The 18347-nt window shown below is 41.6% G+C and overlaps 4 protein-coding genes across 4 annotated transcripts in view; 2 read left to right on the top strand and 2 right to left on the bottom strand.

The window, feature by feature from the left end:
* The window catches only part of LOC146978456 (uncharacterized), a 141043-nt gene that overhangs the window by 10059 nt on the left and 112637 nt on the right, over positions 1–18347 (bottom strand). The window lies entirely within an intron of this gene.
* Positions 3346–4840, top strand: LOC146978465 (uncharacterized). The gene is made up of 3 exons (XM_085790222.1): positions 3346–3359; positions 3628–4127; positions 4268–4840. The coding sequence occupies exons 1-3, from the start codon at positions 3346–3348 to the stop codon at positions 4774–4776; spliced, it is 1023 nt and encodes a 340-aa protein (XP_085646348.1). The 3' UTR covers positions 4777–4840.
* LOC146978464 (uncharacterized) lies at positions 6040–9452 on the top strand. Its single transcript, XM_085791169.1, has 3 exons — positions 6040–6080; positions 8192–8802; positions 8904–9452. Exons 2-3 carry the CDS (start codon positions 8226–8228, stop codon positions 9419–9421), a joined length of 1095 nt encoding a protein of 364 aa, XP_085647295.1. The 5' UTR covers positions 6040–6080; positions 8192–8225; the 3' UTR covers positions 9422–9452.
* Positions 10826–11724, bottom strand: LOC146978463 (uncharacterized). Its single transcript, XM_085790221.1, has one exon. The coding sequence runs from the start codon at positions 11711–11713 to the stop codon at positions 10826–10828; it is 888 nt and encodes a 295-aa protein (XP_085646347.1). The 5' UTR covers positions 11714–11724.

Raw genomic sequence — 18347 nt, 5'->3', positions numbered from 1 at the left:
CAGGAAATCTCCTGACCCTACCCCCCCGGACCAAGCACCGAACCTGGGGGGACAGAGCCTTCTCCGCTGCCGCCCCCACCCTCTGGAATTCACTCCCCCAACCCATCAGAGACTGTACAGACCCCCACACCTTCAAATCACTCTTAAAAACCCACCTTTTTAAACTGGCTTTTAATCTATAAATTAAACTTGTGTATTTTGTTCTTGTATTTTAATGTTGATCATTTTTCGCATTGTATTTTAAATTGTGTTTTTATGTAAGCGTCTTTGAGCACTTGAAAAAGCGCGTTACAAATAAAATTTATTATTATTTATTATAACAATTAAATCATTTAATTCAGGGGTGTCAAACTCATTTTAGTTCAGGGGCCACAAACAGCATAATCTGACCTTGGGTGGGCCGGGCCAGTAAAATAATAGCATAATAACCAGTAAATAAGAAATGACGAGAATGTTTCCCTTCCTTTTTCTGCAAAGAAGTACAAGTACAATAATAAGATTTTAACAACAACTTGAAGTTTCTTCAGAAAAATACATGCAGCTTCAAAAATATTATACCTCTTCTGCCTTCTAATTTTCACATTTGGCATCACGCTGCGGGCCAGATTGGACCCTCTGGTGGGCCTGTTTTGGCCATGGGTCACGTTTGACACCCCTGCTTTAGATGATACATTATTATTATTTTATACTATATTTTGATCATGCTAATAAATGCTAATAATCAATTTAAAATGTATTATTAAATCAAGTATTATTACATTTTATTTAGTAAACATTATGAAGACACAATAAGATTTTATAAAGACCACTTAATCTTTCATTTATGCTGTTTGTAGTTAAGTGTTAAAGGATTCTGAGAATAACATGCAAATTGAAAAAATGAAGTGTGTTAACACCATCTTTTATTTTTTACACTCAATGCTATCTCTTTTTTTAACACATGGAAGTTTGCACAAAATGTGTTGTCCACACACACACACACACACACCCTTATCATGCAAAGATCTTGCAATACAAAAGGTGGTCAGGCTCAGGTTTAGGTTCTGAAAATGTGACAGTGACAGTTTTTTTTTTTTTTTTTAGAAGAGTGCAGTTTATCTGAAATCACATGATGCCCCCCCCACACACACACACACACACAAACCATCACCAGCATCATCACCTCTGTACAAAACATCTTAAACTTTGTTCAAAAGGCACCATGCCACTTTATTAAAGTCCATTGTCTGACTTAAACATTATAAGTAGCCTATGACATGTCTCAAAATATAATAATTCACAAACAGCAGTTGATATACATTTTATTTTGAAGGCATAGCTTACTTAAAACCTAAAACTCGCCTCAAGTTTCTGGGTTTGATCCCCGGGCTTCTTCTCTGGCTTCCTCACACAGTGACTTGCACATTCAGTTACGGAAAGTATAGGCTCCAACCGAATATCAAATCTCAGATACAAGAAGAGGAATGCAGATTCCGCTATTGGTGTTGAACAGTAGACCAGCTCTTTACCCTTGCAGTAGGAATAAGGGCTGCGTGGGAGTTTGACCAGCCACTCTTGTTTTGTAAACTTGGAGTACTGCCTATTGTAGGACACCGTGAGCCGTTAAACATTCATGCTGCCACTCAGTCACAGAGACCTTGGTATCAGATTAATTCTTTACTATAATAAATCAAAGCTGTTTGAATGATAGTTGAAAGTCTTGTGAAGATTTTACAAGTTGAATCAATTGTGTAGCTCAATCAAGAGAGAAAAACAAAGAGGTAAGGAGAGAGATTGGAGGAAAGATGCACTAAATAGGTTGCTCAGGCAGGAATTGAACCAGCAACTTTGGTATAACAAAGCGAGCACCATAAAGAAACAAAATGGCCGACACGAAGAACAATAACCAAACCAAACCAAACTAGCTGCAGGATGGTGTGAATAGCATTGACTTGTTAAAATGTTTTTTAAAAAAGGCGTTACCCACAAACTTGACACTTAAATTCACACCTTACAGTTCTTGTATGAGTCACTGCATTAGACGGGAATGGCTATTCACACGATTCAGTCTGGTGTTTGTCAGACCATTGTCTTCACAGAAAACGATCTAATTAGACCAGATCTCTTGCACGATCTTTATTGCATTGGCCAATCATTCCCAGCCGTTAACACAGCTAACAATTTATTCATTTATTATTTATTTACACCAATAGAGGTTAGTTAATACAGCCAGGACATCACAATAGACTGATATGGTGTCTGATATTACTGAGCCATCTCTTTGGCTTGGACATGTCCTGTGATCTTCATTCATGAAGACAAAAGCCCAGATTTTATGTGAATCACATTATATTAGACCAAATGCAGTGATATACACGACACTTACCCTCTGCCACATCAACACATCTCGGACTCAACAAAGGGCTCAGCTGTTCCTAACCCCTTAAATCCTAACCTATACTTTTAATTTCCATCCTTTGTTATGTTTTCTCAGCTCCCTCTATGGAACATCAAGGTGGAGTCATTTGCCTACTACATTACTGAACAAATTCAAATTAATCTGAATAAACTCAACCATCACTGGCCGTCCTCATATGACACTTGTTTATTCATCAAATGTCAAAGAGCTGTTACTTTTGAAACCATGCAACAAAATGCATTTTCTCCCTCCTTTCATGTAGCTATCTATTGCTTCTCTCTTGACACAGAATTATAGTTAAGCATTATCATGTTAAATTGCCCCAACATGCTGAAATTACCCGTTTCAGACAGGGTAGACATGTTTCACTGGGTGGAAGTGGAAGTTGCTTGTTGTCCCATTTTCACTTAACTGAACACAGCTCCTCCCCTTTCACCTCCCACTGACTGAAATCACACAGTTGTCTGTAACTTTGGCACATCAGCACTGAGGGGGAAGCACAGAGGATCCCTAAACAGGTAGGTTTACAGATTTAAAGACAGTGTAATCTCTTATAACCACTAAAATTAATAATGTTTCTTGTCAGTCTTTTGTTTTTATTTAGTCAATCATGGTTCACACACTAAAAGTACAATGGACACAGACGGGTCGAACAAACGGCGCTATTCTCCCTTTGCCATCTGATTTTTAAATACCAGTGCTCACCCTCAAAAACCATCACATGAATGTGGTGCAGGCTTCGGGGGTGCGGAATCGCAGATGCTATTCTTCTTTCAGAATAAAATTGAAGCTGAGGAAATTTAAGAAATGGGGAAACACTGATATATCGATTTACATCAGTTTCTACATCATCATCTATATCATTTTCCTCATGTATAATTTAAATAAAGTAATTATTTTCATTTTGCAGAAATCAAGTACTCAGCTGTCACATTGAGGTACTACTCATGGCTTGTTATGGGTATGTATTAGAATGGCAGGGTTCACTGTATTGAAATGTGATTGTTACTAAATTAATCTTTCAGAGAAAGTTTGGTTGTACACTTTCATTTTATCATGACCAGCTCTCATTCCGATTGATTTGACCTATCGAATTGAAACTGAATTTAATCAGATCTGGCAAACTGACTTGTTTGGAAAAATAGCATTAAAATTGAGAAGATGACTTTCCTCGGCTCTTCCTGTTACAGTAAGTAGCTGTTTTAACCCTTTCCTCTCTGCACTCACAGGTATGCAGGGCAGCATGTGGAGTTGAGGAGTCTGGCCCAGGCTCTGATTGTACCACTGAAGAGTGAACTCTGTTCCTTCAACACTGTCTCAGAGATCCTCCTCAGTATTAAAGCAGACATGGTCCTTCCTGGCTGCCAGACCTTTGATGATATCAGGCAACAGATTATGAACATGAGGCAGCAGATGGAAGACTCAGAGCGTTTGGCCAAAACAGAGCTTCAACATGTGGACAGGGAAACTGAGACTCTCACTGCAGAGCAGAGTCGGTTAGCACAGCAGAAAAGACAGAAAACTGACGAATTAAACAATTTGAATACAACACTGTCATCCCTCCAGTCCACTCTATGCAGTTACAAAGAAGCTCTAGAAACAGAAAGGAGAAACCTGCAGTCAGCAGAAAACACCCTGAGTGACATGAGAGCGAAGAGAGATGAAGCACAGAGGGTACGAGATGCAGGGATCGGTGTCATGTTCATCCCAATTGTAGGTTGGATTGCTGGTAAGTAAATACAGCAGGTTATTAATATACTGGTTATTTTAAACACAATGATATACGTATCCCACTGAACTGATGAAGGTCATTTGTCAGTCAGTGTACATTTTTTATACATTTTGATTATATATCTACTTTAATTTCAGGAGCAGTTATGGTTGGTGTGGGTCAAGTGGACATGGACCAGGCCTCCAATGCTGTGGAAACAGCTCGTGAGGAGGTGGAAAACTGTGAATCCCAGGTGAACTCATTTTCCAACCAAATTCAGCACTACAATTCTTTGATCGATCAAGCTCACCATGACATCACAGCAGCTGACAATAAGATTCGAGAGATAGATGGCAAACTTCGTGACATGTCTGTGAAGCGAGGGGTTGTTGCTGATATTCAGGATCAAATGAGACAAGTGGTAACTCAGCTGGGGCTGCTTAGCGGGGTGGGGAGTGTGGCCGAACTGCAGACCCGACGCCAGATCCTGCTGGAGCCTGTGATGAAGGTGATGGAGCAGATGACAGCAGTACTGGGTCAGATCAGTGGACCTGACCTGCTGTACAGTGAAGGCATACACAGCCTGATGGAGGACATGAGGATGAACCACAGAAAACTCAAAGAACTTGCTGACACTAATAACAGTGCAGATGATAATTACATATGATTACAGTTATCTTACCACCTTTGCTATGATGTAGTTTGCTGTGTGTTTTTGTTGTTGTTGCCTCGTTTTTCTTGTTAGATGTGCATTAATGCACTTGACAATAACTATACTACTGTGATGTGGGAAAATAGATAAAATTGTTCAGATTTTCTGTTGTGTAGCCTAGTTGAAGATCATTGTAATATAAACATGTAAAAGTCAATGAATGTTTGATTGAAAGTCATATTAATAGTTTGCATACTGCCTACTTGATCGTCTGTCAGTCTGTCTATTTGAAAAGTTACTGGTCTGTTCTCTATGATTTGGGCTTGTAGTACTGACATCTGACCACTAGGTGGAGACATGATGTTAGTTCACCTCAATAAAATCCTACCACAGAGCTTCTTTGACAGACAGTACATCAACAGTACATCACATCAGATTCAGTAGGCCTATACTCTTGAGATACATTTTGACAGAGCAAACCAACTGTTGATATAGAATAAAGAACTAATTAGAATTGAGTTGGGGAACATGAAACTCTACAATCCCCGACCAACTGTTCTGACTTCACACAAAGTAGTTGATCAAGAATGACCACTCCAGACTGTATAAAACAATACACAGAATGAGCTAATTGGAATCGTCAATCAACCTACTTTGCATGTTTTTATGAACAGCAGGAGACTGTGTGTCCTATGACATGGTTATTGTGACACTACAGTGCATGAGAGTATAATTAGCTATATTGTATTATTACTTACTACATAACTTAGTTTCAACGAAGTCAAACTAACTTGAACAAACTCAACATTGCTGGGCATCCTCATCATATGCCACTTGTGCTCATTCATTAAAAATAATTTTGGAAACTTACATATGTAGCCTATCATAAATAAGCCTGCCAGCAAGAATATGAGTGTGCATGAGCATGACCAAATCTTCATTATGTAAAGTCCATGAGCCAACCCACACATAATCATTACTGCTGCTCAAACACTGTACATTGTTTCATTTTCACTTCATACCACCTATGGCTAGAAATCACACAGTTTCCCTGAAACCACATGACCACCACCTGAACATTTATGGGCCTCTCTTATCTGCCCCTTTGCTGCACCATGTCCTCATTAATCATATCTATACACACACACACACACACACACACACACACACACAATCCCCAAAATGTCTCCAGTAGGCTGCACACCCACACATACAAACAGCTCCTCCCCTGTCACCTCCCACTGACTTTAAATAGTGACTGTTTTCTGTAACTCTGGAACATCAGCACTTAGAGGGACGCACAGAGGACCCCTAAACAGGTAGGTTTACAGACAGCTGTAGTCTTATTATTATATTGTATCTTATTATTGTATAGTTGTTAACACAAGGTCAGTGTATCTACATCAAAATGGGCTTTATGCACAGCTCCACTACGTCCTGAAATAAGCCAGCTCCTTCATTTCCTGTTTTACATTATTGGACCAACTGATTACTCCAAGTGTGTCTGACCAGTGGCGTAGATGACGTAGGGTTGGTGGGTTTTGTAAACCCATGGGCCCTTCTTGTGGTGAAATCCTGCGGCCCCCCCACACACTGCCGAGGATTTTAATTTTTTTTTTTTTTTTTGGTTTAAATCAGGGTCGGGCTGGTCATAGGGAGGTTCGGGACGCGGTTGACCGCGGCTGCCTTCTGTCGCAGCGGCAGGTAGCACAGAGTGTAACATCAGACTGGGTCACTGCATTATGTTGCATATTAAGGGGGGATACGAGCGGGCGCGGCCCCTCCCAATTTGAGCTGATCCATACTATTACATCAAATCAAACAACAGAAGCTGGTCTACAACGTGTAAAAAACATGTTTCTATGACCCAAACACAGCCCAAACACTACTCAAATAAACAACTAGACATCAAACTTCATGAAGCACCTGTGTGTGGACCCAGTCGCCACATTTCTGGCCCCTATACTACTGTGCATTATGCAAAACAGTACACAGCTCAGCTGCCGCTCAAGGGCTAGAAAGATTGGAACGTTAACGTTACATAGCAGCCGCGGCTGCACAGCAGCAGGCAGAGAGAGAAGACAACAACCAGCAAAGTCCAGCACACACAGACACTGCTTGACCAAAACATGGTTGTACATTTCCTCTTACCTTTGCTGTTTTGCCGTGAAAAGTTTGTTTTATGGGTAAATCCCATAGACCAGGGGTGCTCATTACGATTGGGTCAATCGTGTGATGAAGAACAAAAAAAAAAGTAGGCTAGGCCTATATTTAAAAAAACACAGTTGTCTGGACAGCAGGCATTTTTCTCACAACCGACCTCAAAAGCGAGGGCAGGTCCGCCGAAGCATCATTCCGGGTGAGTCACACTCTCCGCCCGTTGTCTTTGTTGTCACTTGTTGCCGCTCCACAGAGCACATGGCTACTTAATTATGCACGTGCTGACCATGTTGTGCTGAGGAATTCTGGGGGTGGAATATGAGGTGTGTTCATGTCCGCACCATTCTTGGGTCCGGTGTGATTTATCAATGGAATATTGCGGAGAGGTGTGCGTACGCACAGCTTGATCAGTGTCTCCCACTAACAGAAAAAAAAAAAAAAAAAAAGTGTTTTTTTTTTTCCTCACGTGTGTTTACGTGCGGTGCGCACAGGTGTTAGCTACATCTAAATCGGTCCGGACGGGCTTTAGGAGCGGCCGAACCTTTGTTGTTTATTTATTTATTTATTTTTTCAACTTTATTTAAAGTTGTAGCAACAACAACATTTCAGTCTTTCCAGCTCACATTCGTTACAACAGTAACAGCACACTTTACCAGAATCAACCAAGCTGCAGAGATAATGTTCATACATTGTACAATCATTTGATAGAGGTTTTGAGCTTTAGCAGCATCATTCTGAAGGACACTCATCTAAAATATGATTTAATTTTTTTTTTTTTTTGGGGGGGGGGGGGGTTTTTTTGTGTCCTCTATTTGTGTGTGCAATGTGGCCCGCTGAGCACGCGGGCCCTTTGGACCTCAAAACCCATGTGGAATACAGCCCAGCTACGCCACTGTGTCTGACCATTGTTGTGAGGTCAGACACACCTGGATTAATCAGTTGGTCCAATAAGGAAGTAGTGGAGCTGTGCATAAAGCCTATTACAGTAATGACGTTTGACTGGATTAGTTGTTTTTTTTTTCAGTCATTCTTTTTCTATTACAGTCCATCAGTTGTCAAGCTGTCAAGTTTTTTTTTTTGTTTTGTTTTGTTTTTATTTATTCGCACCATAAAAACCAAGGACAATTACAAAAACAGAAATGAAACAAGAATAGTATGTGCAGGAAAGGTTATTTAGTTGAGGGGTTCTGCCCATAGAGATGTGTCAGCTTTATATTGTATCATTTTCAACTTAAATAAATTAACCAAAATATTTGTTTTTGTTTTGCAGAAATCAAGTACTCAACTGTTAAATTGAGCTACTCATGGCATTGGTTGGTATATTTATTATATTTATCTCTATATCTATATATCTATTAGAATGGGCTCTCTCCGCTCTAAGGCCTGCAGAGCAGCAAGTGGAGTTGAGGCGTCTGTCCCAGGCACTGATTGTACCACTGAAGAGTGGACTCCATTCCTTCAACACTGTCTCAGAGATCCTCCTCAGTATTAATGCAGACATGGTCCTTCCTGGCTGCCAGACCTTTGATGATATCAGACGACAGATTATAAACATCAAGTTGCAGATGGAAAAGTCAGAGCGCATAGCCAAGACAGAGCTTCAGCAAATGGATGGGGAAACTGAGACTCTCACTGCAGAGCAGGGTCAGTTAGCACAGCAGAAAAGACAGAAAACTGATGAGTTAAAGAACTTGAATACAAAGCTGTCGTCACTCCAGTCCACTCTATGCAGTTACAAAGAAGCTCTAGAGACAGAGAGGAGAAACCTGCAGTCAGCGGAAAAAACCCTGAGGAACCTGAGAAAGAAGAGAGATGATGCAGAGACACTCCGAAACATAGGGATTGTTACCACTCTCATCCCATTTGTTGGTTGGGTTGCTGGTAAGTAAATAAAGCAGGTTACAGGTTATTTTCAAGATAATAAGTGACCACTGTATGTATACATGTTATTTTTCAAAATTATTAATCTGTTTTAATTTCAGGACCAGTCATGATTGTTGTTGGTCAAGTGGAGTTGAACCAGGCCTCTGAAGCTGTGGACACAACTCGTAAGGAGGTAGAACGCTGTGAATCCCAGGTGAACTCATATTATAACCAAGTACAGCGCTACAATTCATTGATCGATCAAGCTTACTGTGACATCACAGCAGCTGACAATAGGATTCGTGAGACAGATGCCAAACTTCGTCACATGTCTGAGAAGCGGAGGGTTGTTGCTGATATTCAGTATAAAATTAGACGTGCGGTCCATCAGCTGGGGCTGCTGAGTGGGGTGGGGAATGTGGCCGAGCTGCAGACCCGACACCTGGTCCTGTTGGAGCCTGTGATGAAGGTGATGGAGGAGATGAACACAATACTGCGTCAGATCAGTGGAACTGACCTGCTGTATAGGGAAGGCATACACAGCCTGATGGAGGACATGAGGATGAACCACAGAAGACTCAAAGAACTTGCTGACACCAATCAGCTGTCCCTCCAGGGTCTTAGAGACTATATTTGAAATTTTTGAGGTTTGTGATCAGGTTACATATGATCTCAAAAAAAAAAAAATCAGGGGGCGGCACGGTGGTGCAGTGGTTAGCACTGTCACCTCATCACAGCAAGAAGTTTCTGGGTTCGAACCCGCCGGACGGCTGAGGCCCTTCTGTGTGGAGTTTGCATGTTCTCCCCGTGCATGCGTGGGTTCTCTCCGGGTACTCCGGCTTCCTCCCACAGACCAAAGACATGCAGGTTAGGTTAATTGGCGACTCTAAATTGCCCATAGGTGTGAATGAGAGTGTGAATGGTTGTCTGTCTATATATATGTTGGCCCGGCGATAGACTGGCGACCTGGGTGTACCCCGCCTCTCGCCCCAAGTCAGCTGAGATAGGCTCCAGCTCACCCGTGACCCTAGTGCAGGATAAGCGGTATAGAAAATGAATGAAAGGTTAGATATGAATACAATTCTCTCATCACTTTTGCTTTGATATACAGTAGTTTGCTGTGTGTTTTTGTTGTTATTGCCTCATACAACTTGTTTTGCTTATTAGAAAGCAAATGCATTGCAGTAATGTAGGGGGGGGAAAGCCGGTGCATATTCTCATTTGCCCAGGTCATAGTATTTCAAAGGAGGTTAAATCGAAAGCAACTGGACTTAGTTTTGCTTTCGATTTAGGGGGGGAAAGTGACATTAATTATTTCCTGGTTGTATGATGTAATGATATTTTTCTCCCTTATCATAATAAAAAATGAAAAAATATGCCATCCTGTTGTGTAGTTGAAGTTAAGCAGGAAGTGGTGCTGACATTGTTGACAAATAATCTGGTTAAAGTCTAAAAATTCATGCTCATGTAATATATACACATGCATGTCCAGGAGAGAGAGAGAGAGAGACTGACAGAGAGGTACAATCTGCTGCCTCATCGATAACTCTGTGTGTGCCGCATACTGTAGATGAGACGTGACAGTGGAGCGACTTAAACCTTGTGAGTTATAAATCCACCAAAAGGGTGGAGCCAGAAATGCTCAGTGTCCTGTGGAAGTTTACAAGGGATTGTTGTGTCCTGGTGGTGAGACTAGGCAGAACCACCAGAGGTGCCATATAGTGTCTATTGGTATGTGTTTGGGAACTCACTCACCCACTGACGATGTGCTGTTCAGTTGTACGTGTGTGACTCCATTCATGAATGCTTATTAAAACCCAAGAAAGAGCCGACGTGTGAAGCTTTTCTTTTTAATTCACCACAGTCTATGTGAAAAGATACATGAATTTGATTTCTTTATTCTACTGTTCTCTTATAGGACTGGGTCTTGTAGCACTTACATCTGGCCACTAGGTGGAGACATGATGTTGGTTTGCACCTCAAGAAAATCCTTCCAAAGAGCTGATATGACAGACAGTACATTACACACTCAGCCATCAGATTAATTTGGCCTATTGTATACCATTGAAATACATTTTGAAAGAGCAGCTTCTATTTGAGTGAAAACATCAACATTGTCATCTGCATTCTGGAAAGAGCCAGTCATTCGATTGGTGTACCCATTCAGAACTCCTGTTACACCTGTTGTGATTCCTTCAACAAAATCCATGGCAACTGCATCCCAGCCAGAAGGAAGTGAATCCATGGCTTGCTTGAATTCGTCTTGTGCTTCTTCCATCTGCTTTGACATGGCTTCCATTGCTTTATTGGATTCTTCATTCAGACGTTTGGCACTCTGCTTCTTCAATTTGCCCTCTTCCAGTTTCATCTTGACATTTTCTAGCTCTTCTCCATAAAAGTGTTGAGCGTTAACACAGGCCTCCAGCAGCTCCTGGATTAAATTTATCACATCAGAATACTTCTTTTCAACACCGTCTGCTAGTTTCACACAGTCGTCTGCGATTTCACGAATGTTCTCCAGTTGATTTGGGAGGAGGTTTTCAACAACTTCATCAGTGGCATTGAAAAGAATGTTGATCGCTGCCTTCATGTAATCAGGAACTGTTCCTGTGTGGATGCGGATCTGATCCATATTCTTGTGGGCTTCATTGAATGCATGCCAGCCTGAGTTACAGATCTGCATGAGACAGGCCCTGAAGGAGTCTGGGTACTTGATGTACTTGAAGCCATCTTTAGGGGCGTTCTTGTTGATGGAGAAGTCGTCACATGAGGAGATGAATACAAGTTCCCCCATGATGGCAATAGAGAGGGGAGCAGGAGTCAGATACTCCTCCCAGTTTGCATTGGGTTGCATCAGCATCCTGGTGGTTTCTCGCATCTCTGCTGCAGTGGTGAGACTTTGAGTGGTCTTTGCAACTTGGTTGGCCATTGTATTTACTAGTTCTACATTTGAGTGCATTTGTATTTTTCCACATACAAATGTGATTTATATATTTTAATATTTATTTTTTCTGAACTTGTTTGTTTTTGCTTTTTAGCAAAGTGAAAAACTAAATAAAAATGAAAACTAATGAAAATTTTAGAAGTATAACCTAAACACACACACACACACACACACACACACACACACACTGATTACTGTTGCAGACACATATGGTTTTAGATAAACAAATGATTATACAAAGTAAAAATAAACCAGAGTTGATAACATATAAAGGGCAAACATGCTTACCCAAAAATTTGTTTACCCAGATAAAACACTGGGCCTCGTTCATGAACCATCCTTGAAGGGATATTTCAACATTTTGGCAAATTGGCCAATTGCCATACAGTAATCTCTATTAGGAGTAGGTTTGTTACCTTTAATTGTTGGTGCAAGCTATTTTTCGATCAGCAAAGCAGAGAAGTGAACTGCTCAGAGCTACGTTACAGAGGCTAATGGGATTTCTTGGTTTCCCTCATCAAACTCATCAAATACACAATCTCAAAACGCTGGTCCGCTCATAATTCCAACACCCCATTATTCTTCATTGTTCTGAAATGTTTCAACATCCCATTGTTCTGACCACATTAAACCCCTTGTTCCGACGTCCAGTTGTCATGCTATGTGATTATACTAGGCATCATAGAGAGGAAAGAATAAAACACCATAACCTCCTGTTGTTAACCCTGGTGCAAGTTGTGCGTGAATGATGCGCTGGGGTCCGTGTTGTTTTAGGAGTTCTCTGCAGAGTTTACCGGCCCCCAGTAGGTTATGGGATGTAGGTTATGGTTAGGATTAGGGTTTGGTTAGGCACAGTGACGTTGTTTGATGTACAACGTGCACAGGCATAGGTTTTCACTTGTATCAGACATTGATATTAGGGTTAGGATTAGAAAGATTGAGATTTCAGAAGAACGGGATGTCCAAAATATGAGTTTATTTTTGGTCAGAACAATGGGATGTCGAAACATTGAGATCACAGAATAATGGGTGATTTTCGGACTATTTGAATGTCAGAATAATGAGATGTCTTTATTATTAATTATTATTATTGCCTTACTGTGTTTTTATTGAGTGTATGTAAAGTGATGAGCCCTGTCAAAGACAAATTTCTGCTACCCTTAGGGGCAGACAATAAATTATCTATCTATCTATCTATCTATCTATCTATCTATCTATCTATCTATCTATCTATCTATCTATCTATCTATCTATCTATCTATCTATCTATCTATCTATCTATCTATCTATCTATCTATCTATCATGTCAGATTTATGACATGGCACCCCCTTTTTCACAAAAAAATAAAATTTATGTCTTTTGTAAAATAATTTTGGATAATCATTCTGACATTTGTGAGCAATAGCAGTAAGTTGTTAAAAAAAAAAAAAAAACACAACAAAAAACCCCCAAAATCAATTCACTTACCTTTTCTGCTGCTGAAGGAAGCAAGAGTGTCTGCTTTAGTCGAGAAGTGGTTGCTGGGCTCAGTCAAAAGCTCAATAAATACAGATCAGGGAGGCAAGTTCCTCCTCTTGTCTTCATTTCATGACCCACCCCCTTTCTTAAGAACATGGGTCTCTCTCATGGTAATTTCAATTTGACTTTCTTTGTTGGTATCTGTGGCTAGAAGTAAGGCTGTTTCCCAGAAACTACATGCATGCATGCGCAGATGAAGGCTAAATTTTTTAATGATGGATTTAAGGTTTAAACAAATTTAGGATTTCATATGAATGTGATTATATACGCTTTTAAATTTAGTAAATCTGGCATGGGACTGGACATTTGTGCAAAGTTTGGTGATTTTTCATGTATGGTAAGTAGGATTTCCTAGGAAGAAGAAGAATTCTGGCAATAACTAGGTTCCTGGCAGCTTACGCTGCCTATAGCAAAAATATATATGATTTCCGAGTATGAAAGTTTAGTTCTGCCAGCAACAAAGATTCAGTTATGTCTGCAGTGAGGATGTTATCTATCTGCCGCTGTGGGGAATCAGTCAGACCACCAAGTGGCAACAGCACCAAACAGTTACAAGGAAAACACAGGATATCTCCAAATGGGCTAATTTTATGCAGCCTGAGCACATCAAATCTATTCTTATTTATTTTCCAAGTGTGAATGATTGATGGATATAAAGTCCTGCCCTCATCACTTGCTGATCATTTGGGCTAACTTCATTCAGACCACAGGCCAATCAGTTCTGACCAGTGGGTAAATGATTGACAGGTGTCACATCAAGCACCTATGATTTGCTCTTCTTTGGGCTGATTTAATAGGCTTTATGCAGAGCTCCACTACTTCCTGAACTTAAACAAGTTCCTTTACTTCCTGTCTTACATTATTGGACAAACTGATTAATCCAGGTGTGTCTGACCATTGTTGTGACTACTGAGGTCAGAGTCAGACACACCTGGATTAATCAGTTTGTCCAATAATGTAAGACAGGAAATAAAGGAGCTTGTTTATGTTCAGAAAGTAGTGGAGCTCTGCATAAAGCCTATTGAGCCCAAGACCAATGAGTTCAAACCAATGAGGAAGCTGTATTGTTGTTAGAGAGAAATCTGAAAACTACTACTACTTCTGTCAGTATTTCTTCATGCAAAGATCTTGCAATACGAAAGGTGGTCAGGCTATAGTTGGTTTTTGAGATGTGTCAACACCTTTCACCAACAAAATGTGACAGTGACAGTTTTTTTTAAAGAAAGACCCACTCCCGTGAAAATCGTGTTTTTTGAGCTTTTCACATGTTCCTGTGGCATTTTTCTTGTGTTAGAGCACTTATCAGCAGAGAAGGAAGTGCAAAATTGCATTTCAGAGTTTTTCTGCCTTCAAACTGCTGTGAACCAATGGCAGACTCAAACTGGCAGTTTCAGGAAGACTGGAGTTGAGGGTGTCACAGCTCCAGGGTAGGGCACTAGTGCTACAAGCTCCCGCCCCGCTCTGCATCTGGCTCAGAGGTGAAAGCCTTCACAGCTCGGTGTAGCTGTCAAGGTATAATAGGTATAGCTCACCTGGTAGAGCAGCTTGCACTGTGAGCAAGGACTATGCACCACTCTGGGATCGAATCCCAGTGTGGAGTTTTACGTTAAACGCGCTGAATCTGTAATTGTACAATGTCCAGCTGTCAGCAAGCGGGGGGGTGGGGTGCGAGGAGGTGGCTGGGCGGGTGCAGAGCAGCGCAGTCTCCGCCCACCCCCCAGAGGTGCATTGCTAATGTGCATGGCTAATGAGCTGGTTTTAAAATGGCTGAAAAGGGTCGCGGGAGTGGGACTTTAAAGAAGAGTGCAGTCCTTTCTCAGAACTGAAATTGACTTCATGTTATAAAAAAAATGTTACCCACAAACTTGACACTTAAATTAGCAAACGCCCCCCCCCCCCCCCCTCCCCCCCTTTAACACACACACACACACACACACACACACACACACACTAGTTGGACCAGTCCCAGCCTGGTCAGATGCGTACATGAACTGATGAAGCCTCTTGGATGAGAGGTGAAACGTCTTCCTAGACAAATAACTAAGTCCAGTTGCTTTCGATTTAACCTCCTTTGAAATACTATGACCTGGGCAAATGAGAATATGCACCGGCTTACACACACACACACCAAAATAAACCACTGTGGGGGTGGGTGGGGGGGTTTAACACATTTGAGGCATTCTGGTTGTAGCTACTCTGAGGAGAAAGCTTCTGATTTTTTTTTTTTTTTTTAAGCAGATTTACCTACTGACTGAGGTTCCTATCATTGTAAGAATGGCTGAAGTGTATGAAACTCAACTCAGAACTGGTCTAGTGTGGAGCTGTGGCTGGAGAGCAAAAACAAAACTCATTTTTTAAATCTTTTGGCCTGGACCGGCCGGTGACAAGCCTCTCCTCTGCTTCACCATGGAGCTCTTTCAGGCCACACTGTCTTCTTCCACACTTCTGCCCTATTCTCATCTCCATCTTGATAGTTGTAGCTACTGTCAGGTATGACAGAAATATGCTTTAGCTTTATACTGCTGAATAATTGGAGCAGACATACATGTCCTGAGATTTTCAGCCTTCTATACGGTGTAGCCTTTCTTTTACAGCAGACACACACACAGAGACAGAGACAGAGACACAGACACAGACACAGACACAGACACACCTGTTACTCTACTGTCTCTCTCTGTTCCTCTTTGTTGCTCTCTGGGCTGGGCTGCCTACAGTAGCTGTTCTTTTGGGCTAAGTGAGCATGGACCGCCCAACCCGGCCGGTGTGGGCGCGCTGGTTCGAGCTCCGTTTGTTCGTGCGGAAAATATGAGTCCTTTTTTTTATTTTTATTTTTTCAACAACCGTGAGTCGATATAGATTTGCGCCGGCGTCAGTGCGGTTACTGCGAATCACGCGAGATTTGGACGGACCAGGAAGAGGAGCTTTGAGAAGCTTCCGCTACAAACAAGCTTAAAATATAGACTTATTTAATTTTTTTCGGGACAATTACGCAATTTGAGGCTTCAGCACAAGATGGACATTACATACGAGCAGCATGGAGGTATTTGGATGTTTTTTTGTGTGTGTTTTTTTACGAAGAGCTCTGGTGTCCCTTTACAACCATTATATGGACATGCACTGCTACACCAAGACCCCCTGTAACTCAGAGAAGGGACGGAGGACTCTGAAACTTCTTCCAGCCCTTAGTCCACATGAGGGTGAGTAGATAATGAGCGAAATATCATTCTAGGGTGAACTATCCCTTTAAAGTTTGCTATGTTGTACATGACCGTCAGTTCAGACATGACGAGGTTCAGAGGGTGCGCATAACAGTGCACAAAGAGAGCTTGTGGTATTTTTTCCTTTATTTTAGCTTGCACCCCATTCAGTCCAGAGGCCATGACTGCAGCTTTATCGTATAACTGGACAATTACCTTATTGGTGCAGGTACAGTCCTCCAGAAACTCCAAAACTTGACCAGCCATGGCTTCTGCATGCTTATCACCACTGACATCACCAAACTGGAAAAAGTGCTCCTTCACACTACTGTCAGTAGTGTAATGCAGGACATATGACATCTGAGCAGTGTAACTTTCATCAGATGTTTTGTCTACCATAACGGAGAAAAAATGTGTATTCCTCACCTCCTCCTTCATTGCTTCTTGTCATTACAGTAGGCTACATCTGCCACGATTGAATCAGGTCATTCAGGATTTTGATGGAGGTGCCGATGAAAATAGTGGCCGAATCCAGATGACAGCGCAGAGGGCTGTGATACTCAGCCAAAAACTCCAAGTAGTTCCCCTTGGACTCTTTACTTTCACCATGTTCTCGAAATGCCAGCTCTTGCTTTCCAAGAAATGTGATGACATTGATGAGACGTTTCAGGAAATCTCTGTTCTGCCTGACCTTGACACTCTTGTGTCCCCCAAAGTTTTCAAATTGACCATCGCTGGCAGGTGTGCCGCAGAATCTTGATGTCTTTTAATTTCAGTTCTGGAGCTGGTTTTCCGTTTTTTATTATTTGAAGTTTTTCTGTGAAAGGCTGCCTTGTAACGCCGCATTATGTAATAATGACGCATTATGTAATAATGTAATAAATCTTCACGTCATTATGTAATAACGCCGCATTTTGTAATAATCTGCCGCATTTTGTAATAAAAATCTTGAACGCAATATGTAATAAACTTTGCCGCATTTTGTAATAAGTTGTTACATTTTACATCACTTATTACATATTGCGGGTGTTACACTTTTTTATGAAAAAAATGTAATAATTTGGTGCATTATGTAATAAACCACCAAAATGGATGTCTTAATTAGAAAAAACATTAACAATAATACACGCTGCTCCTCCTCCCCGCTGAGCAGAGCGGTCTCCTCCGACAGCGGGTCCCACGCGGATGGTAACCGCTCCGCGTCTCTCCCTCCCCCCTTGCCCACCGACAATAATACGCCCGGGTCATGTTCGTCTGTGGAGGGATGACATGGACCACGGTCCGACTGGAGCTCCAGGCCGGGTCCAGCTCTGCTCCAGCAGCGGCAGGGGCGGCTGGGATCACCGCCCCCGGAGCCGCAGCTGGGGCAAGCTGGGGGGGGGGGGGGACTAGTTATTAGTCAAACTCTACATTTTTACCGTTCACTATGCATTTATATTATTATTCATATGGGCTCCACCTGTCAATGAGGGGTGTCGGAATGGAGAGCTGTCCCCGTCAAGGTGACACACGTGGAAGAAGAGGTGCAGTTTATTATGTTTCACCAACGAGGAGCTGTCATTACGCACGACTTTTACGCACTGCTGCGCGCTCATTAGTGTCCGTAATTAAACCTTGACACTCATATCAAATCAAACTTACATTACAGACAGGTGGATTGGGTTCTCTGTCTCTCTCTCCCACTCCGAACAGACAGACGGACGCAATCAGAAAGGAAACAGAGGCTGCGCATTGATCCTTTTTTCCTTTCTGGGATCAAACGGATCATGTGCAAAACAAGCACTCCATATTAATAACATATAACGCTCATTATGCTTCCAGCCTGTCTAGCCTCTACCTGGTGTTTTTACTAAACTTAACCAACTCCTTTCTTCATTGCCTGAACCTAACCAAAGCGAAATTT

This window comes from Trachurus japonicus, chromosome 11, assembly GCF_045865225.1.
Source record: "Trachurus japonicus isolate A0001 chromosome 11, Traja_1.0".
In the NCBI taxonomy this organism is placed as follows: Eukaryota; Metazoa; Chordata; class Actinopteri; order Carangiformes; family Carangidae; genus Trachurus; species Trachurus japonicus.
Note: the sequence above shows the minus strand (reverse complement) of the source record. Positions and strands in the feature narration are given on the sequence as shown.

Coding starts and splice junctions, on each gene's coding strand:
- LOC146978465 (XM_085790222.1), top strand. Junction 4,128..4,267: donor AATTGTAGGTTGGATTGCTG/GTAAGTAAATAC, acceptor CTTTAATTTCAG/GAGCAGTTATGGTTGGTGTG.
- LOC146978463 (XM_085790221.1), bottom strand. CDS start 11,713: ATGGCCAACCAAGTTGCAAAGACCACTCAAAGTCTCACCACTGCAGCA.
- LOC146978464 (XM_085791169.1), top strand. CDS start 8,226: ATGGCATTGGTTGGTATATTTATTATATTTATCTCTATATCTATATAT. Junction 8,803..8,903: donor ATTTGTTGGTTGGGTTGCTG/GTAAGTAAATAA, acceptor TTTTAATTTCAG/GACCAGTCATGATTGTTGTT.